The sequence below is a fragment of the Oreochromis niloticus genome, linkage group LG5 (genome assembly GCF_001858045.2).
Source record: "Oreochromis niloticus isolate F11D_XX linkage group LG5, O_niloticus_UMD_NMBU, whole genome shotgun sequence".
In the NCBI taxonomy this organism is placed as follows: Eukaryota; Metazoa; Chordata; class Actinopteri; order Cichliformes; family Cichlidae; genus Oreochromis; species Oreochromis niloticus.
This window is the reverse complement of record NC_031970.2, coordinates 24,715,130-24,737,108: the sequence shown is the minus strand read 5'-3', so window position 1 is coordinate 24,737,108 and position 21,979 is coordinate 24,715,130. Positions and strand designations below refer to the sequence as shown.

The 21,979-nt window shown below is 38.4% G+C and overlaps 2 protein-coding genes and 1 long non-coding RNA gene across 7 annotated transcripts; 1 reads left to right on the top strand and 2 right to left on the bottom strand.

Annotated features, from left to right (window-relative positions):
* Positions 1-171: 171 nt before the first annotated feature.
* LOC112846939 (uncharacterized) lies at positions 172-2,979 on the top strand. The gene is made up of 2 exons (XR_003220162.1): positions 172-1,198; positions 1,415-2,979. It is a non-coding gene; the product is annotated as an uncharacterized LOC112846939 (long non-coding RNA).
* On the bottom strand, positions 2,368-4,974 carry LOC100690178 (uncharacterized). Its single transcript, XM_003441350.4, has 2 exons — positions 4,767-4,974; positions 2,368-3,936 (listed from the first exon to the last, which is right to left on the bottom strand). The coding sequence occupies exons 1-2, from the start codon at positions 4,886-4,888 to the stop codon at positions 2,703-2,705; spliced, it is 1,356 nt and encodes a 451-aa protein (XP_003441398.2). The 5' UTR covers positions 4,889-4,974; the 3' UTR covers positions 2,368-2,702.
* A 1,306-nt stretch (positions 4,975-6,280) lies between these two features.
* LOC100709409 (natural resistance-associated macrophage protein 2) lies at positions 6,281-21,865 on the bottom strand. 5 transcript variants are annotated; one of them, XM_005469408.4, is made up of 17 exons: positions 21,702-21,865; positions 19,176-19,260; positions 17,232-17,368; positions 17,000-17,119; positions 16,226-16,345; positions 16,031-16,137; positions 15,876-15,946; positions 15,726-15,793; positions 15,484-15,639; positions 15,144-15,302; positions 14,948-15,034; positions 14,208-14,327; positions 13,952-14,101; positions 13,771-13,844; positions 12,884-13,037; positions 11,935-11,988; positions 6,281-8,659 (listed from the first exon to the last, which is right to left on the bottom strand). In XM_005469408.4, exons 2-17 carry the CDS (start codon positions 19,207-19,209, stop codon positions 8,582-8,584), a joined length of 1,689 nt encoding a protein of 562 aa, XP_005469465.1. In that variant the 5' UTR covers positions 19,210-19,260; positions 21,702-21,865; the 3' UTR covers positions 6,281-8,581. The 5 variants fall into 5 exon arrangements, with proteins under 5 accessions (XP_005469465.1, XP_005469464.1, XP_019214536.1 ...); XM_005469407.4 differs by having other exon boundaries at positions 21,698-21,864; XM_019358991.2 differs by lacking the exon at positions 21,702-21,865 and having other exon boundaries at positions 19,176-19,550.
* Between the last annotated feature and the right edge of the window lie 114 nt (positions 21,866-21,979).

The following is a 21,979-nucleotide window of genomic DNA, read 5'->3' as shown; positions in this document are numbered from 1 at the left end:
ATTTTGGGTGCAGTGTATTTTTTACATACAGGTATAACAGAATAGTTTTAGTGTTTTTTTGTTTGTTTTTTAAACTTGAGTATGAACTTATACAAAATGCAGCAAGATATTTAAAAAAGTGTTTCATTGATTATAAAATACACCATATCGGATTCATATCGGTATCGGCAGATATCCAAATTTATGATATCGGTATCGGACATAAAAAAGTGGTATCGTGCCATCTCTAGAATAAACAACGATGGCAGAACCAGTAACTTTGTTTACAATTACCTCCTTCTTTAGCAAGGCACCAATTAGGGTTAAAAGGGCCTTAATTCTTTCAACTCTAATAAAGTGGTCAGTGTATCTATTCTCCCAGGTGGTATTATTAGGCAGTAAAAAGAAGGCTTAGGGGTAAGCTAGCTAGCTGATGATTAAACATGATATGTTCTGTACTGGCTGATGTAGTTCATAAAACACACATGCATACAGCACTGCTATAACAGTGGAAGTAAACCAAGATGGAAATCTACAAAACAGGGAGATTTTGGAGAGTTAGTTATGTTAGCCAAGTTGAGATTATCTTCCTGCCCATTGGCTAGCTACAGTGGTACCGGTACACACAGCAGCACTGCCGGTGTTTGTTATAATGTGTGGGGTAAGCATTAATTTGCTTTCAATACGGGTGCATGTTGAGGGTCAGTCAGTGAGATTCAGCTCCAGTGAGTGTCTGATTGGCAAAGATAAGTGCCAATGTTGATTTAGGTGGAGAAGAATGTGTCTCACACTGACATGGAACGTGTGTGAAAGCAAAAGAAATTGCTGCCAAGAGTGTCTGAGATGACACCATCAACTGCACAAGGTCAGTCATTATTTAAAATTCTCTCTTTGTTCTAATTGTTTTCTTAATTTTATGTAAAGCATTGTGCTTTATATTGAGACACACACGTAGTCGTCATCAAAAAATGTCATTTAAGTGAACAGTCTTGAAGTGAATAGTCCTAAATAAATCCTGGGTATAGCATCTGACCTTGAAATTATTACTTGTTTAGATTACTACTTATTTCGATTACTAAGAAATATTTTTTGTTTTATTTTTTCAGCTGGAATGAAAAGACCTGTCACCCAGGAGGACAAAGAATGGGCACTGGCATCTCTATCAAAACATGGGCGTTTTACTGGGATGAGGTTGATTTTGAGTCCAGAAGGGCCTCGGGTAATTTGATATTTACCTTAATACATGGAATGAATTATACGTGTATGTGAACTCTTGTAAACTACAGACATCAGACTGTCTTCACTATCCCCACTTTAATTTTATATGTATTTTGTATATTCTATACTCTACTTTTTCTACTCTGTGCTCAAACATTCTTGGTCCCATTAAAACCTTTTCACATTGTATTTGTTTTTCCTTTTGCTTTAAATCTAGACTTTACCAGCCAAGACATTTGATGGATTGCTGAGGAACCTCAGTTTTGCCCAAGCAGAAGACAAGGCTTGCTATGTACTGGCATAACTGACTGTGACTGCGGAAGAGAAGAAACAGGTTGAGGAAGCAACAGTTGGGCAAACAAAGAATGTATTGTGATAAAAAAAAAAAAATTAAAAAAGGTGCCTTGAAATTAATTCTGTTAGGTGTTAAGCAAGAAGTTTGAGTGAACCGTCTCTCTTAATTTGTTTTTCTTAATAAAAGGGCAGCATATCACAAGAAGAGAATCATAGCCAGCAACTTAGGTTTGGTCCTGGGTACAGTCCAGCAGAGCTCATACCCTCCTTCCTTATTTAAGACTCTTGGCCAGTACAACCTAACAGTAAGTTGTTAGTAAAAACGGGTCTGTGCTTCTAAGAATGCATTTATAACTAAGTGATATTCTCATCCCCAAAGGCAGCTGTACACTGACTGTACTGGTGCAGTTGTTGAGGAGAGGGGACTGTTTTTATCCAACAGTGGCCTGCTTGGCAGTTCTCCAGATGAGACAGTCTCTGATGACTCCATCATTGAGGTGAAATGCCCATGGTCAGCCAGAACCAAAACTGTCTTGCAGGCTGCAGAAAGGAAGGACTTTTTCCTACAACTGGATGAGGCAAGTGATTCCCTGGTATTAAAAAAGCATCACAACTACAGAGGAACCTACATCTCACAGGGACCAACAGCTGTCACTTTATTGTTTGGACTCCATGTGACTTTGTAATCTTGCCTGTTGATAGAGAACAAACTTGGGCTGTTAACATTGAAACTTTGGAAATGTTCTTTTACCCAACAGTCTATCGCAGCTATGAATTTGTAAATATATTCAGATAAATTCTTAAAATTAAGTTTTGATTTTACCAAGAAAATGCTTTGGGCAAAAACTGTTCAGAAAACAAAGAGTAACACATTTATCTTGTAGTCCCTATTTTTAATGAAAATTATCGGCAAAACAAGTAAGCAGTAATCAGGAGGCTGGAATGAAATGAGCAATATAACAAACCATTGATGAAAAAACCCCAATTAGAGTACAATTAAACATTTTACCAATTACAACTGAAAATTCTCAACTTGAAACTATGCAACTAAGTTGTTGGTTTTTTTAATGATGTAACTTCCTGACTATATACACAAAACATTCCAGAACACTTAAAAGGTACAAACAATAAAAATAAACGTATTCAACAGTTGTACTGTCGGGTCCACAAGTATTTCGACAGTGACACCATGTAATTTTGCCTCTGCACTTTCACTGGTCTAATTCATGGATAACAGGAGTTTGTAAATTTGTAAGACACACACATACTTTCAGTATCTTATTAATATTTTTTCTGTAGTGATGTGGGACGAGATCCAAAATTGAGAAACGTTTCAGTCTTTGAATTGAATGCGCTACATGTGCTCTTGCACAGGAGATCAGCCTGTTATTGTTCACTTCCTGCTGTGTGAACTGTCCGCTGACGTGGAAAGACGGGGTGTTCAGAGAGACCCCCTCTGGGAGGATGTCCTGAATTGTGAAGTCTTTATCTGCAATGACCATGTCACCTGGTTGTAAATGTCGCAGTACTCCACATTCAGCTGTTATGGCCTTATCTGAGGCTCTTCCACCGTACAAGTTGCTTGCAAAGGTTATTACACCATTTGGAGCCACACCAAGTAGAGCCTTTAGTATGATTCGTCCTTTGCGCTGGCTATACAAATGACTTTGTGTGCCAAGACTCTCTGTGCTAGAAACAGAAACTTCTGTGCAGTCAAGCACAATCCTGCAGTTAGGAAATGGCTGGAAGCAATCTGGAAGCGATGTCTGATTCTCGGCTCTTGAGGGGATGTTTTTTTCCAACATGCCAACATATAAAATGTCATACAGTGCACTAACAATTGTTGTGAAAATGTTTGTTACTGTGGCTGTGCTGCAGTTAAACCTTGTCGCAAGGTCTACATGGCCACAATTAAGTTTGAGCTTCATTAGGGTTAGCAATAACTGGTCCACTATGGGCAACATTTGGACTGTCCAACCAGAATGATATTTGAGCTCAAATTTGGAAAGAAGGGATTCTAAAAATAGGACAGTAGCAGCATCAGGCAATCCAGTATAGTACTGGACTTTTTCAGGATTGTCAGATATTTGACTGAACGAGAAAGTCTGCTTCTGTTTCTCTAATTCTTTTTTTAGCTTTTCATTCTCTTCTCTTAGCATGTCATTCTCAATCTTTAGCACCAGAAGACTGCTGGAAGAGAAGCTTGCAGTAGCTGTCTGTGTCTCTGCATTGTTGGAATGATGTAGCTCATCTGATCTTTCACTCTGATTTTCACCACTAACTGGGACCTGTTCTTTTTTCTTTTTATGAACAGGGTGTTGTTCTTCGTCTGGGAAGTGAAAAGACTCCTCGTTCCATGCAAATCTTGTTGGCCCTGCAGCTTTTCCTTGAGGGAAATGCCAGCTGCAGACTCTTGAGTTGCAGTTTGGGGTGAAGTTATGACGCCTGTAGAAGTGTTTAAAAAGGGAGAGAGAAATTTTTCATCATATGGTAGCCCTCCATTAGTTATGTTTAACAGTGACCGTAATGATTCTAATCTTACAAAACTTTTCTCTTTTTTTGTATTATTCACTTTTAAGCTTAACAGAAAGATAAATGCTGACAAATTTAGCTTACAATTTGGGGGTTAAGTCTCTGTTTTGGTCATTAACTCTCACATAGGCTATGGATTTTAATGTGTTCTTACTATGAAGACATCATCGCGTTTTGGATGTCATTTTTATTCCTCCGAGAGTGGAAAGCTGTGTAGCTATAGCGAAGTGACCCATAGCTTTCACTCTTCGGAGAAATAGAAATGACATCCAGAACGCGGAGATATCTTCGTAATAAGAAAACATGATAAAATCCATAGCCTATAAAGCCAGGGTGTTCTGGGAATCCATCCTACCGGTTGTTTCTGCGCATGTGCTGTGCACGCGCACAACACAAAATTAAGTGGCAAACCGTCCTAGCTTTGTGAATATGAGATAAAAGCATACTTTGAAGGATAGAATTAAGTGCCAAACCGTCCTGCCTTTATAAATATGAGCTACAAGCATCCTCTGATGGGTAAAATTAAGTGGCAAACCGTCATACATACATAAATTTATCCTGGAATTATTGTGTGAGAGCAGAAATGTGCATAAACTACGTAGGACGGTTTGCCAAAGTAGGATGGTTTGTCTTTTACTAGCGGGTTTTAATTGTTCAACGCTAGCTATATTAGCTAACTAAAGTAAGACCACACTTGCGCTTATCTTAGAAGTTTATTCATTCACTTAAAAATTGTAACGCACCTTATCACTTGCAGCCACTTCCTCTTCTCTTTCTCGTCACAAGGAAAGCGGTGAAATGACAAATTCATGTATTTTTTTGATTCAGATCGGTTAAAACAAAAAGGAACACAGCACTGCGGCATATTGAACACAGGAGTTTGGACCCGGAAACGGGATTTACGTCATCACTTAATGACCGATAGATTTTTATTTTATTTCATTTTATTAAGACAAGATAACCTTTATTAGTCCCACACGTGGGAAATTTGTTTTGTTACAGCAGAAAGTGGACAGTGCAAAGTTACATAGCAAAAATTAGAAAAACACTGGAATAGGATAAGAATAAGATACTGTACACAACTGTACACAATAGAATAAAATAAAATACTATATACAATAGAATAAAATAGAGTACAAATACTATATACAACTGAGTAAGATACAACGCTGTCAGAAAAAGAGTATTGCACTTAGTGTTATTGCTATTGCACATGTGTGGATGTGTGTGTTTGGTCAGTTGTGAAGTTTTTGTTGTGGAGTCTGACAGGAATGGGGAGGAAAGACCTGTGAAACCTCTCTGTCCCACATCGTGGGTGCCGCAGCCTGCCACTGAAGGAGCTGCTCAGTGCTGTCAGAGTCTCCTGCGTGAGGTGGGAGATGTTGTCCAACAGGGATGACAGCTTAGCCACCATTCTCCTGTCACTCACCACCTCCACTGGGTCCAATTTAAACATGTATTTATTCATGCTGGTAGATTTTTTTTTCATCTAATGCAGCAATATTTCTTTATCATGCAGAAAAATGGACACTTGCACTTCTTTTTCATGAGAAAAAGAAGTGCAAGTGTCCATTTTTCTGTATACTTTATAGCATTAAATGTGTCCTTAAACAACTTTACACCAATAGAAAGGTTTGGTTTGGCCGGTGTTTTGGGGCAGTAAGACTGAACAAAAGCACTGATTTTATTTGTTTTTTCTTCCTGCGCTTTTCCTATAAAACCAAATGCAGGCCACCAGAATAATGAACAACTGATACTAATCTTTTTTTTTTTTTTTCAGACAGCAAACTATGAGAAAGATTAAAAAATAAAATAAAATAAAATAATCAATAAACATTTTTAATTTTTACTTGTAATAAGTTATAAGTTAGTCTTGGAACATACTGAAAACCCGTTCACAAATCTAATAACTTTCTCTTCCTTTCTTGGATGTTTATTAAAGTTTTGAATTTTGCAACATCCCTGAACACTCTGATTGATGGTCATGTTTACATTCTGTGACTGTCAACATGAACTAATTTCACATTTGTTACTTAGATGGTAAAAAAAAGTCCAACACCAGGAAGAGCGAAACATAACGAAAACGTTATGAGTGATAAAGAGTAAAAAGAAGTTCAACATACAGTCCATGTATGAATTTAACAAAGGAAAGAAAACAGAAACTGAAATAAAGTCTATTTTTTATTTACCAAGAGCACCATTCAAACAAACAAACAAACAAACAAACAAACAAAAAAATCATACAGACAGCAGGTAATTTAAAGCTGTGGCCCTTTAGATAAACGTTCCAATACTGTGTCACACTTAAAAGTTTCAGACTTCCAGATAAAAATCACAATGTAGTAAAGCAGCAATTTTCTGTCTAGACATGAAACCAGAAAATGGTGTTCGGCAGGTGTTTCTGAATTCAAATTGTGTTTACAATGCGAAACGTGATGCACCAATCAGAGAAAACCTCGTAACACTGCCAAGGTGGCATAGAGAGACGTACATCCTCTTCCAACACATACAAGTCTTACATGGAGATATGTTCAGTGACATTTGCATAAAAGACCACACACGTTTCTAGCATTTAACCCATCAATGGTCCTCCAAGTTAAATAAAAAACCCTCAAACACACATCTTAAAGTGTAATTTCCATTCTTTCAATTACACTCAGGTCCATTTCTTTTGCAATCAAGTGCTGATTTGTTCTTTTTGTGCTAAGGATCACCCAAATGAGGCACAGTGGTAAAAAACATGAGGCACTGTGGTCATCTGCACAGTAAATACAACCTACAGTTCAAGTGCGGTTTGCTGTTATTTGGTCAGTGGAAAGAGTCGGTTCATTAAACTGCTTCTCAAGTGTTCTATTTCATATTTGCCTATAGTTTCATTTGATTACTTTCTCCAGTTCCGTGACGTCTCGTCCAGTGCCTTCTCTATATGGCATCTTCGGTGTTGTGGAAACATGCTGTACCAATTAACATACCAGCAAATGAACAAGCATCAGTGTTTCACAGTTTATCACAATTTCTCATATAAGCTCTCGGATGTCGAGCACTGTCTTCTCTGATATTGGAAACAAACTCCACCAGTACTTGACAAATATCTTTTTCAGGACACCAGAGTCGATGGCTTGGAGCTACACCGTTTTCCACCGGCTCCCCTCAGCTGCCAATTTTACCCTCCCGCTAAGATTTCAGAAATTAAACAATCGCTTTGTTTCTCTGTATGTAACACAGTGAACACATCACACCTCTGCGCACATTTGGCATAATCAAAAGAAGAAAAAACAAAAAAGGCAGCTCTAACGCTCTCAAAAGCCAAAGCTAAACTAAATAAATGCATTTTAAAAATCAAACAAAACAACATACTAGACAAAGCAGCATAAATAAAATACCGGAATAAACTGACCATAAGATTAACTGAGAAGAAAAACTAAGAAAGCTAAAAGGGAAGAATGAATAACACAAAAATTAATAACAAAAGAGAAACACTGAGCTGATTGGACTCTGATCTCTACACTGATCAGTCATATTGAACCACTGCAGGAGACTATGACAGGAAATTCATAGATTCATTTAATGGGAATGTAAATGTGCTAAAACTGGACACATTAACATTTAGTTTAAAGTCTGCATATTTTTTAAAAAGATATTTTTGGACACTTATTAAATCCCACTGCAGTAAGGAGATCTTGAATACGTTAAAAAAATAAATTAATTTAAAAAAGAAAGTTTGGAGGGATTCATCAGCTGCAGAATGAGAGCTACATCAAACTGTCACCGTCTTTTATATGCAATATATTAAAAAAGACTTTAAAAAATGGGGAAAAATGTTGACTAATGACACATAAATAAGCTCAACAAGGGTTATGTACATATTCAATATATTATATCAATTTATTGGTCTAATATTAACATCTAACTGAATCTCAATGTCTCAGTGTTAAATAGAGTAACAGGAAGCTCTTTGTCTTGAACCAATAAAAAACCCGTAATGCAGCAGCTTTTGACTTTAACACCATATAAATTAACCCTACAGCGCTCGAGTGTGATTGGTTTTCTGCCTTCTTGTTGTGACTATGTGAGGATGTCTAAGAGACCCAATGTGATCTCTTTTTTAAGATCATGTGAGGTAAAACAGGAACAAGTTAAACGGGAAAATAAAACAAAAACCATGAGCCCCTTCATGTGGGATAGCGTGTAGCCTCAAGCGCACCACTATTTCTCTGAATTACGACAATTCAGCATCACGCACTGTCAGTTCATTTTGTCTGCCTCATGGCTGTAGTGTCTAACCTTATATAATTACAGCAACAGTTTAAACACATCTTCTAATTAAACACTGCTTTCTTAAACATTATTCTTCTGCAAGAGCCGAAGCTGCCGGAGATATTTGTGAATGAAAATGTCGCGATCATCTGTGGGCGTACTGTAAGGACACTTTAAAAACACCTCAGGCACCGAGGGAGTGAAAACTAACACATACTGGCCGAGCTTCTGTGGTCCCACGCTTCAGTCGGGTCATCTAACGGTGTCTACACCACAGTCAAGCGCCTGCTCTGTGTGTCCCTCATCTGTCCACCAGCGTATTAGAGTCCATATCGTTCAGTAAGTACATGTCTGTGTGACGCGACACTCCCAGCTGCATCTGGAAGAGAAGACGACATGCAGCTGTCATTACTCAGAGGAACATTCACACACTGGAGATAAATCAGCTGAGCATGATTTCACATTCAGCTTTAATTGTTAAGCATTTTTCATTTGATTTTGCCAGAACTTGAAAATCTAAGTTCTTAAAATATGTTAGCATTTAGAAAAAGCAGTGGAGAGTCAGCATCTGTTTAAATAAAAATATAGTAAACGAAGCACACACACACACGCATCCACACTCTCTTCCTCTGATGACTCGGGAAAGCATCTGTGTTACCGAATCCTTTTTATTTTACTCTACACGTCTTATTCACTCTTTTTAGTTAGCCCATAAATCTGGAGAATATGGATTGCCAGGTGTTGGTTCTTTACTTACATACAGGATGAAATGCCGGAGTTTTAAACTAAATGCAAATCATTTTCAATCAACACTGCACTGTGACTGGTGATTAATAGAGTCCAATCAGTTCAGGATTTGAGATTGATTTATTTATGACTGCAGATTCATTAAAAGGTGCTCACCTTGGGTCAGACTTTCCTCATTTAATCCTGGAAAGTCCTGAAAAAGAACATTTCTATAGCCTACTATGAGGTGCTACGCCCTCAGATAGCACTAGGAAGGAGAAATGAAGAGTTCTGTTTAGCAAACTATTCAAAACACATCAGTTTAACACCTTTACTCTACGTGTTTTACAGTGAGCAGAGTTATCTTTAAAAAAAAAAACAAAGATGGGATTTAAGATTATCATTTACTCAGCTACTTAAAAGTTCAAAACACAGTAATCTTGAGTCCATGTTTGGACTTTCACACAGAAGACGCAAACAAATGTCCTTATATCCATAATGGGAATTTATTTTGGAGACAGTGCGCTTCATCCAGCAACAGAAAAATAACAGCCTTTCATTCAACCCCCAAAAGAGGGAAGAAAACAAAAATGATAACCAGAGAACCACATGATATAATTTGAGAGTAGACACAGTTTTCTCTGTAACAGTTCAAATGTGCGTTTGTCGCGTTTGTTTTATTGCCAGAGAAGGTATTTATATAATACATGAATGAACTCACGTTTACCTGAAACATATTTCTATCACGTCTAAGAACACCTTTAGAAATGTTAGAAAAGCTTTTGAGAACTTTATACAAGATCAGAAATGTTGAACCACCACGCTACAGAGAGAATTTTAACACACAAACTTCTGAAAAAACTTGAGGCCTTTACTGTGTTTACAGTACAGCACACAGCTCATCGTACTCCCATCTTATTGGTCAGTATGTACATGGTACTTGGATATTGCTAAGTCAGGAGCTTTAATATAAGACAGTTCATTATATTGTGCAATGTCACAGCATTTTTAATCTTCTTCGTTGCAAAACTGGAAGAAGAGGCTCTTCAGTGTTGGCTGGTAAAACTCATTTACAGTCTAATCATCGTCACTTTGCTGATACTTGAGCATGCTACCGGGACGAAAAGCAGCTGAGTGAGGGCTGTGTGAAGGCTAACATCAGTCACAGCTGAAACTGAACTGACAAATGGTGACAGCTAAAACTAAAACAATTATAAAAATCAGCCTTTCCTCAACTGAATAATCTTTTATTGCTTTATTTAAAATGTGTCTGTTGTTTTGCTATAAAAACGGGGTTTACAACTGTCCTGCAAACTGATCTGACTGAAAAAGCCGACATTATTCAGGACAGAAAATAAATAAGGCAGCAAAAACAAAAAATGTTATTCACCACTTGATAACCACACTATTATGCGACTACTTAACTTCACAGTAAAACATTAGGAGGTCTCAGAGTGGAGTCATTAGCTTGGGACACTGTATAATGTATACATGTGAGTGAATCTGACTTGTTCTTAATCTGCATTTTAATATGAGCTGTGAGATTTCTAAACTTTGTTCATAAACGGCTTGTGTGCTGTACACACTGTAAAACCCTCAGACACAAACTTGTGATTATGGATTATATCAATACATAAACACGACATCCTTTGTGCTTCTTCGGCTTCTTTGTCATGGCTGCTACTCAAACACAGTCCTAATAACTTTAAATGATTACAGTGTTGTACTAAAGCACATACACATAAATCCACCTTCCCCATCAGTTATACACTTCTTACTATTATATACCTGAAGTTCATAAAAAAAACAGCAAATATAGTACTGAGGTTAACTCGGTATCGCAAAAAACAAACAAAAATAAAAAGGATGCACAAAATCATTATTTTTGCACATGCAACAAACCTCTGACAGCCAAGGAGGCTCCTGCACGCTGCTAAAAGCACAAGTATGATTTCACTGATAAGCTCACTTATACCGGAGTCTCTGGCATCCTAAAACATAGAGGCGCTAACAGAGGCTCGGGGGATGACGCTGCAGTCACGTAAAGCTTCACCTGCTTGCCTGTGTCACTAATGCGCACTCAGGAATTAATTTCATTGATCATTTGTGTATTAAACACATTATTACAGCAGCTTTCGGGGGCCAGACACACACCAATTTTGGAAATGACAAGGTGACTTTCAGACTTTCCTCTATTCCTCTGGTGCCGATGTGAAATTTATTTTTACAGACTTGTGCGTTAACTACATGTGCACTCTAAGCTGGGTCTCCAAACGGGAGAAGCAGCAAGTGAAATATATGCACGATGCTCAAAAATGCCACTGCAAATTCTTCAATATGCTAGACAAGAATGTTAAAAACAAAAAAAACACTGTAATATAAGGGCTGGATATCTGTTGGATGTTTGACTCTCATGTGTCATAATATTATTTTCAGACATTATCTTGGATTATTAGATTTTTTCTAGCTAATGAATCACAGTTGAAGAGAGTTGACTGTAAGACAAAAAAAATAAAATAAAGGATACTGAGGTAGACTGAATCATAAAATGTGCAGTGTGACTTCACACTGGGAGGATTAGGGTGATTAAGAGCAGGACAAATCATAGATTAAATTAGAGTTTAAAAATCATCACAGGGGGAAAACGCTATACATTTGTACTTGGCTCAAGCATCAAATGCTGGAAGATAACATCCTGTGCTGGTGTCATATGAATGTCTGGGAACCTTAAAAAAACACAAGATATCCAGCCCTTAAAAAAAACAAAAAAAGTTAAAAAAAGTAAAACGTGCTTTCAAAATCCTAAAGAGTCTCAGCTGTGTACGGGGCGCCCAGAGCAAAGAGACATATTGCTGGTTACAGTCGTGTTCAGCTTTAGGAGTCGTACTCTGACTGCTCCTCTATGAGCACAGCGGGTCGATTGCTTACCCTGCTACAACAGTCCAGGCAGGAAACGCCCAGGGCAACCAGACAGTGCCAAGCCTGCAAGGAGGAAGGAGCGAGATGTCAACACATTACAGACTTTGTGTGTGTGTGCACATTTTCAATTTATAGAAAGTGAAGCATTAAAATATTAAATTAAAAAAATATTATTCATTTGCTACTGATATATTCTGATTACTGCTGGGTGGTTTATCCTGCTTTTTCCAACCAGCAGTATACTCACCAATACACAGCCTGAATGATTCAACGTAATATTTTATTTGCCAATATAATAACTGTGGATCTCAACTTTTGGAATTTAGGGTTTTATAAAGTTTAAACTCATCATGCTTCATTTCTGGTCATGTTGCTTCTGTGCTTTAACTGTGGGCACACACGGGGTCAGGGAACCAGGTGAGGTAAAGATAACAAGTTGCTCAAGGCTAACAGGTGTTTTTCCTCCACACGGAAACATTTCGCAGCATTTCTAAAGCAGCATTTCACAGATCTGCTGTGAGAGCATTAATGCTAAAAAGTTTGTTTTTGTTTAGAATAGATTATTTACAGGGGGGGCTTGGACATCTCACTGGGATACCTCCTGGGTAATGCTTTTCAGGGATGTCAAACTGGGACGAGATTATGGGGCAGACCCGGGACACACTGGAGAGATTACTTCTCTCAGCTGGCTTTGAAACGCCTTGGTCTCACTCAGAGGAGCTGGAGAGAGAGAGGCCTGGCCATCTGTGTTTAAACTGCTGTTCCCATGAAAAGAACTCAGATGAATGGCAGAAAATAGATGGATGGACAGATTTTTGGTCACACCACCCAGGACTAATTCTGGTTACTGGAAAATAAGATGTATGAATATACATGTTCTGCAGTCCTATCAACATGAGATTAGACTACAGGCATCAACAGACAACAATTTAGACATGAAACAGCAATCATAACTCACCAGGTATGCCACAAAGGCCAGATAGGCTACAGAGATGAGAGCAGCTAACACATAGAGCACCACGCTGTTCAGCGATGTCACATAAACAATCACAAAATACATGTTGATTGCACAAACACCCAGGATGAGGATGCCTCCCGAAATCTTCCACCCCCTAGAGGAAACAGACTTTGGATTAGACGATTGGGAAATCCTGTGCTTTCTAAAACTAACAGAGTCCTCAAAATACATCCTAACATTGCAAATTTACCAGAAACACTTTTTTTTTTTTCAGACTCACTTCTGTTAGTCACACTGCTGCATAAATTCCTGTTTTGCGCAACCCCATTTTACACAGTTTAAATATGAATAAATCTTTTATTTAATAAATGATCTGTCTGTGCGTTAGATAAGTAAACAGCCACAATGACAACTCTGTGCAGAGTCGACTCAGTAACTACATGTTACACGACACCACGTCTACACCCAACTCTAACACCTGAATCAGTCCAGTCCTTTTATGCTGACCTGAGTAAAACATTCAGAGAATACAGTTGGGGGTCCGGACTTTGTCTTGCTTGGTTTTATATTTGGATAAAAACCAAACAGTGTCAAACAATGGACTTAGCTAAATCAGTTGTTCCTCGGTCCATCATTATTTCCCTAAACTCTGAGGCTACGGGAAGAGATGCTTTGGACTGTGCTGCTAATGTTTTAATAATATATTTTTGGCATGTGCTACTTTAACAGCTGCTAAATTCATTGATCATACACAGACTTCAACTACATGAAGGCCCTGAAAAGCTTGCTTCTTGAGATAATTATCCTCTCAGTTAACAGTAAAATGCATACAGTTTGTACTTAATAAAGAAGAGAATAAAAACTATTAAAACATATATTTCACTTACAATCCGTTGGCAAAGTCGTTCATTATGGATTTCAGACTTGTGAAGGTCAGAATTGGAATCAAAGCAAATGGAAGCTGAAGGATGAGAAGAGTGAATATTTTTATCAAGCTTATGCACCACAAAAAGGACATCAAAAATGTTTCAGTACAAACTGCACTAAGAGGAAGATACTTGTGCTGACCTGCAGGCTCTGCAGCACATTCAGAAAGTCATTCATCCCAGTCAAATGCTGAACATCCTGGAAAATGGCGACCAGCAGTGTAGGCGTGATAGCGATGGAGCGGGTCAGCAGCACCCGCGCAAAACGAGACCACCGCAGGTTCAGGAAACCCTTAAAAACACGAAAGCAGAAACATCAGTACAGAGCTGCGTTTCCTTTTTTAAACAGAGGAAAGTGGTATCTAAATGAAATAGACTGTGCCAACATGTGTTCCTACCTCCATCACAAACTGTCCAGAGTAGGTGCCCGTCATGGTGGAGCTCTGTCCAGCTGCCAGAATACCGATAGCCCAGATGTAGAGAGCTGCTGGTCCAAAGAAACACCCCAGGACGATCCCCTGAACACACGTATCACACAGAGTTAATTGTACACACACCTATTCATCTGGGTAAATTCTGATCTAGGACAAACAGCTATTTCAAACTGATGAAGGGCAAAATAAATTGGTAGTCAAACAATGTGTAAATTAGTCCTTTAAGAAAGGTCTGTGTCTTATATGTCGCATCAAATGGCAAAGTATGACATCCATTGAACCAAACTTCTATAGGGGGTATTTTTTAGATGTTATTAATAGGAAAGTAAAGAGTAAAAAAACTTTGATTCAACTCTAGAAACATGCATAAACACCCAATGAGCCATTTTTCTTGTTTTTCCCCATCTAGTTCAAATAATGTGACCACATGAAGGAAGGTTTAATCAACCAGAACAAGTGAAAATACCTCTATGAGAGCTGTGTTTACACCGTCTTAATGTTACACAAGGGGAGAAAATTAGTTTAAAAAAAAAAAAAAATCAAGCCATAAACTGCTTTATGCTCTTTCTCTTTCTACATTCTTGATTTTATTCTGTATTATTTTAGTAGCTCCAAAATTAGAGGCAACCTGTTCACCCAATCAGAACTGAATGGCCACACCAAAAATATCAAGCGATGCAGAGACTTGCAGACTGTGGACTTACCCCTTTGTAAATGTCCACCTCAAGTGTGTTGTTGTTAAGAGGGAAGAGATCTGTGTGAGGGCTGCCAGTTGCATTGCACTCTGCATTCTGCAGGAACACAGTCAGCAACAACTTGATCACCACTGTTTCACTTATAATTTACTGTATCTCAAAATGACCCACACAAGCTGTTAACAGTCCTCAGTATGGTACTCACCACCTCTATGTTGGATTTATTGTAGAAGGCCTGGGCAAAGACTGCAACGACGAAGACGTTGATGAGGAAGGAGACAAAGAGGGCGATAGTCGACTCAATGAAGAAGTACTTGTTGGCTTCCTTTACTTCCTTTTTATTTTTGCGGTCAACTTCCCGAGACTGAATAAAGAGGGGAGACAAAAAGCAATAAGCTTAAAACTTAATCCTGTCGTGTCGTTTTTCACTTTACTTTAAAATGTTTTTTCCACTCATAAGGTTATTCATGAAACAGTTTTCACGTTGAGTTAGGAAAATCTAATTGCTTTTAGTCTACATACAAAAATACATTGATGTTTCTAACCTTGACCAAGGCTGAATGCAGGTAGATGTTGTGGGGCATGATGACAGCACCTACAATTCCCACTGCCTGCTCCAGCTGCACAGGCCCACAGCCGGCACAGTAGGGTACAAACATACCCTTCAGAAGCTCCCCCTGGTCTGGTTTTACCAGCACGTACTACAGGGAGAAAACACAGAACCAACCCTGTGAGGCAGCCACACACTGGGTGACAAATGCTTCAGGTAAATGAGACTGAAACGTACCTCATAACCAAAACTAACAGCCATTACAGTGATCAGAAAGCCAAAGAAAGCTTCAAGCTTCCTTAGTCCTGCAGAGATATAAACATATATAATCACTTGGGTTCCAATCTGGTTGCATCAGTTGCATATCTGCACAAACAAATCACATACCGTATTTGTCTAAAAAGAGGAACACAAACGTGTCTGTGATGGTGATGAGGACTCCCCCCCACAGTGGGATCCTGAACGAGAAAGAATCCTTTTTTTGTAAATCTGCAAAAAATCATGTGCAGAAACTTTTCAAAGACAAGTGTTAAAGATGTTACCTGCCCACAGAAAGGAGGTTGAGAGCTATGGCACAGCCAATGACCTCCTGCATGTCTGAGCCAATAATGGCCAGTTCTACCATCAGCCAGAGGATGATGCGAGGAACCTGAAAAAGAAATATAAAGTATTATAGATAATGAAAGACAAGAAAGATGTGGTTCAGGTGTGTCTCGAGGGTGGAGGGGGGTGCTCACAGTGGAATACTGGCGGTTGCAGACTTCAGCCAGGTGCATCCCCGTGACGACCCCAAGGCGAGCAGCTAGCCTCTGCAACAGCAGCCCGATGATAGTGGATACAAGGAGAACCCATAGGAGCTGAAGAAGACGAAGCACAAAGTCAGCACATGTGGCCACATCTGCACAGACCCCTAAATTTCCTGTATGAGTTCATGTTCGCTCAACACAATGAGATGCATGAAGTCTTTCCATCATAAAAATGACCTTTGACAACCTCCCTTGTACCCTTAATGATGAGTTTGAACACTTCAGTAAATAATCAACAAAGATTTTCCAAGAGTAGCTGCTAGGGCAGAGATCACCCTCATTAACGTCTGATGCAAACCCAGTGATTTTGTTTTATAAGCAGGCCTGAAATATTGCATAAACCCCTCAGACCAGACGAAAGAAGCCTGGAGAGTTACTTCTAGTCAGTTTTCAAGGGGTAAAGAGTTAAAACTAAGATTTCAAATTAGTATTTTACCTACAACACAGCATATTATTTATTTGTTAATAAAAGGGAGTTATCATAGATGCAGACAACAAAGCAATCATGCAGCTTATTATACAAGATAAGTACTAAGCTAGAGACAAAATAACCCTGTTTAAAAAAAAAAAGAAAAAAAAGCAGTAATATTTTAAAAGAAAAGACGGGAACGTATCTGAAGACAGAATCACTTCCTCAAATATAAAGTGATAGGATTAAAGCCTGAAAGGAAGTATTTCTGTGTGGTTTAACATGTTTTCATTCACCTTGAAGCCAGCTGCAGCTCCAGACTGCAGGTCTGATTCGATGTTGCCGGGATCCAAATAAGCAATGCTCATCAAAAACCCCGGTCCAGTGAAAGCCCAGAGTTTACGGAAACTGAACAGCTGAACAGAAACAGAATTTTCCTTTTAAATCAAACAACGTAGTCAAAACATATACTTACAAATAAAAGATTTTCCTGTGTGTCTAAATGAAACACACTGTTTGTGATGGTACCTGGTTTTCACTGTCTGGAATGGGCACCCTCTCTTCAAAGTATGTGGAGAAGGGTTCATCCTGGGCCACAGGTGAGGCAGGAGGAGAGATGGAGCTGTACTGGTTTGTGTGGACTCCATTCTCCTGAGGGGAGTCCTCTGATGAAAGCACAGCACAACAAACAGAGGGACTCTCATTAGTCATCACACCCTTCATCACACACACACACACCCTTAGGTAGCGTTAGACATGTCAGCGTGTGAGCACAATCCCCAAATAGAGACAGATACAGGGTTGGTTAGTTTTGCAGGTTATTTGCAAAAGTTGCGCTGTTTTCTGAACACTTGCTTGATTTAAATATTCTTCTCTCAGTATTTTACGCATTGAGAAAAATTAAGCCAGAACCCAGTTTGTGCCAGTGCGACACATTATTATATCTGGCGTTGTTTTAAACTCTGTAAAGTTATTGTGAAACTCTGATTTAGGGATGTGGCATAATTACTTACATAAAGTTCTCATGCCTGATACTTTTCAAAAAAATCACTGCTTCACACAAAAAGCTCATGTTAAATTCTGACAATTAAAGGAAGGGTTTTTTTGGCAGGTTTTGCAGCTTGCTTAGAATACTTGAAATAATCAAATATTGACTCTGTCAGTCTGACTGCACTCTAGAAAATGTTTGACCCACACAATCTAACACTCGTCTGGGATCCAGGGGCTTTCTAACAGTACGAGTACACCCTCTGAAAAAAGGCAAATAAACCTCATTGCTTGTAATCTACATGCTACACAAGCACTTTGGTCTGAGACTTTAAATTACATGTCTTTACTCGCTGAGCAGTAACCTGTAATTAGCTCCACATTGTTTGCATGTTAACCTCCGAGTCTCCAGCAAAAAAGAAAAGAACTACATAAAAACACCAGCAAATAAATGAAATTCAATTAAAAAAACAATTCCAAGGTTAAAATAAGTAACAGATCTATAATAATTTGTCCAAAGTGCCTGTAAATGCAAAGAATTGCTACTCACTGAGTTTAGACTTTTCATGTCTTGTCCCCTCCATCTCCAACTCACTAAGGTCCTAAAGTCCACAGTTGCCTAAGTATCAGCTTTTATATGACTTTGCCTTTATCATCGTTTTTTTTTTGACATGAGCTGTTATGAGGACACTGTGACCCCGCCTTTCTAAAAATGACCCACACAGAGAGAGAAGTAAATATGTCACACACACTATGTGCTCGAGGAAGTCAATACATTACAAAACCTGCCTTTCCTCACACATGGAAAAAAAGCACGGACAGTTTTTCAAAGAATCTGAGTTAGCGTCAAAGTTTCATTTTTGTTGCCAACATTTCTATTACACTAACGCTATTCAAGGATCAGAAATAAATCTTACTTTTTTTAAAAAACATACTGTGTATCTTTTAAAAGGATAGGCCATGGTTATCTTTTTAAGATACATGATTTAAAGTTGTAAAGGAAAACACTGTTTCAGCAGCTCTCAGTTACTGGTTATAATTAGCATTAAATGATTTTAATACAGACTGGGGATTACATGAAAAAATGCATTTGACTTCTTAAATTGCTTTCTTATCATCTTTTGATAACTGCTGATAGGTTTCTGAATATGAATATCTGCAGTCTGTTCAGGTGCGTTGTGCTGCTCTTAAATCTCTTCACAGGGAATCATTTCAGCTGGGAGGAAGCTATTTTTTGGGAAGACAAAGATATCACCACAGGTGTGCATAAAGAAGTCAGCCAGGAAGTAATCCGGTTCATTTACAATCCTTCTTCTGATTTATTCTCTTTCAGATTTTCTGATGATTATATTCTGAATATTAAGCTCCCTGTGACTCAGAATATGCCTCCAGCCACAGCCAAATGTCCAAAGTGTTTAATATTGGACAACATGTTGAGTGGGTTTATATTTTAAGGGTCATGTTTCAGTCATCCTAAACGTGTACCTTCCAGGAGGTCTCCGTCTTGCTCAGGCTTCATCAGGGCAGGCTGAGGGATCCCTGGGAAGATGAGAGATGAATATCAGCCTCCCTGCAAAAAGACAACAGTTGCACAATCTGAGAATTAAAACATAAGTGCAGAAAGATTTTATAACAAAACACATTTTCCAAACAGAGAGAAAAAACAATTTAACATGAGACATGACTGTGCAGCAATTTCTGTTCCTCTTTAAGAAAAAAAGCTGAAAACCACTGAACGTTGAAGGTCACAACAATGACTAAGCAACATTAAAAGCAAGTCAGAGGACACTACATTAATGGGATCATCTAACAGGAAACACTGAGCTGACCACTGTCAGCCAAGTTTCACTTCTACCACACACACACCACACACTCTGTGCTGCTCGTAACGGATGAACTGAGGAATGAAATGTGAAACCTCAGTCTTGCAAAATATCTTTTATAACACCATGCTCTTTGACAAAGAGGGAGTAAAGGGTCGCAGAAAGCACATGACACACAGCAGGACCATGTGACAAGGAGCAGACTGTGAAGATTCGGCAGCTTTTCCAAACAAAGTTTCCAGTGCCACTTTTTTCACCTGATCATGTGCCCTGATTAATGTGCATTGCTGAGACGACATGTTCTTTGGCAGTTTCCTGAATCTGTTCCAGATCTCTGAAAATGTTCAGATTCTACTTTTGATCAACCTGATTTTTTGTCCACTGACTGCACACTCAGATCCACTGTTTACTGCCAGGATCTCCAGGTGTTCTCAGTTTGCGCATTGACAGTCATGTGTGACACCAGACTGCTACACTTCAACACCTTCATTATTACTCTTAATGCCAGAAGCAGCTTTGCAAAAAGGCACAGACACAGCAAAAATAGTAAACTAAATAAAGCTATGTGCCCTACGCCTCACATTCCAGTGTGGATGTGTGTTGTACTAGTCCCAGGGTGACCTTGATTAGAATTATAGATTGTGTAACTCTTCCAGTGCGTCAACTCAGATTCCACAGAAGTCAATATTTAAATGTTGATAAAAGAAATTCAGCTGTGAGTTGAGTTGAATCATAATCACGTGATTCTGTATTTAATATAAAACGTGACTCATTAACTTCACCAGTGTGACATTTGCAAAGATGTCAACTTATTTCCTCAGTTCTGTGAAACATTAGGATTTTAACACATCATAAAGTTGGATTTACTATCTTCATCTAATTTTTTTTAAAAGAATGCTTGAGTAGTAAAAATCCACATTGCTTAGTCAGCAATTTGTCTAACTTAGCCCAACAAACATTAATGAATCTAATCTGCAAGATGCAGCTTTTCCTATCACTACATACAAGACAACTCCCAAACTGAAAATGGTGTCTAATGTCACACCCCTCAAAGGACTTTTACCCCCTATGTTGAAAAAGATCTTACACAATATCATTCAGCAAAAAACTAACAAACAAAAGAACAAAAAAAGTCACAATGATCATGATACACCAACTTTTCTAAATGTGTGACAATTTTTTTTTCAAAAATTATGACAAATCAGCAGAACAAAAACTGCTCCCAAAATATAAAACCATCCAAATCCAATTCCAGCGCACAGCTCTGTCCAAAACAATCCAGTCGAATGAGAGCTAAACTCTTTAACCAGGATACCAAATCAGGATAGGCTACTGCAAAAACCCGGTCTTTCGAGGAAATGCACACACTTCACCTGCAGTATTAACTGAACCACTGATCCCTACCTCAGGAAAGCCCAGTTTGACTTTGGTTTTGAAGATCAATTAAAAAAATGACATACATAGCTTAAACTTGAAAACAAGGGCAATTTAGTGCGTGTTTTTACAGCATTTATTAGATTATTATGGCATCTTTTGTCATTTTAAAAGACATAACATGAGATAATGATCCTTCATTTAAGAGACTTTGGGAGTGATACAATGATCCTTATTAACGGGGATAACTCAACTGTCACCCAATGACAATATTAATTAGGGATGCTGCTTTCACTTTAATTTACGGATATTGGTAGGCAATTATCCTGTTACCACCTTGTTTTCGCCTTCAAGTCATTCATTCATTCATTCATTCAGTCTCCCTCTCCTTATCTACCAATATTTCTCATCAGTTCAATTATTTTATTTTACTTTATTTTACTATTTGCTATTTTATTTTTGTTTGCTTTTTCCTAACTACAAAATTTATATCACCATAGTACTATGATACGCCTGATACTCATGCCAATGAGCCACACTAAATATAAACTACACATCGAACTGTTGCATCAAGGTGAACCTGGAAGCTATTTAAAAAAAGAGAGAGAGAAACATGACTCCTTAACACTACCCAGAACTCCAGAACAAGCTCAAGCATCTATCCACCCGACAAATCCGATAACATATAAATCTACATTGGCAATGCCACTGTACTTGTGTTATGAGCCACCAAGCTAACAAGTTTCCATGATATATTAGCTACACGGCTAGGCCAATGTTAACTCCACAAAGTAGGAAAACGAAACTTACCTACGTGTGCTGTGCGGGTCAAAAAATCTGCGTTTTGATCGTGCAAATTAAGGCTGGTTGTAAACTTGTTCCATGTGTTTAGATTTTGAGAGTAGCTGAGCACGTTCTCAAGCTAAAATCCGGCAAAGTATCTTCCTATGTTAACAGCATGCTATAGCCACACTGCGCATGTGCACAAATGTTATAAGTAGTGACGTCATCGGGATTTTATTTATTTTTTTGCCCTTAGCGTAACCTGCCGGGTTTAAAAAGTTGGTAAAGTTTTTATCAGTAAGTAAAATG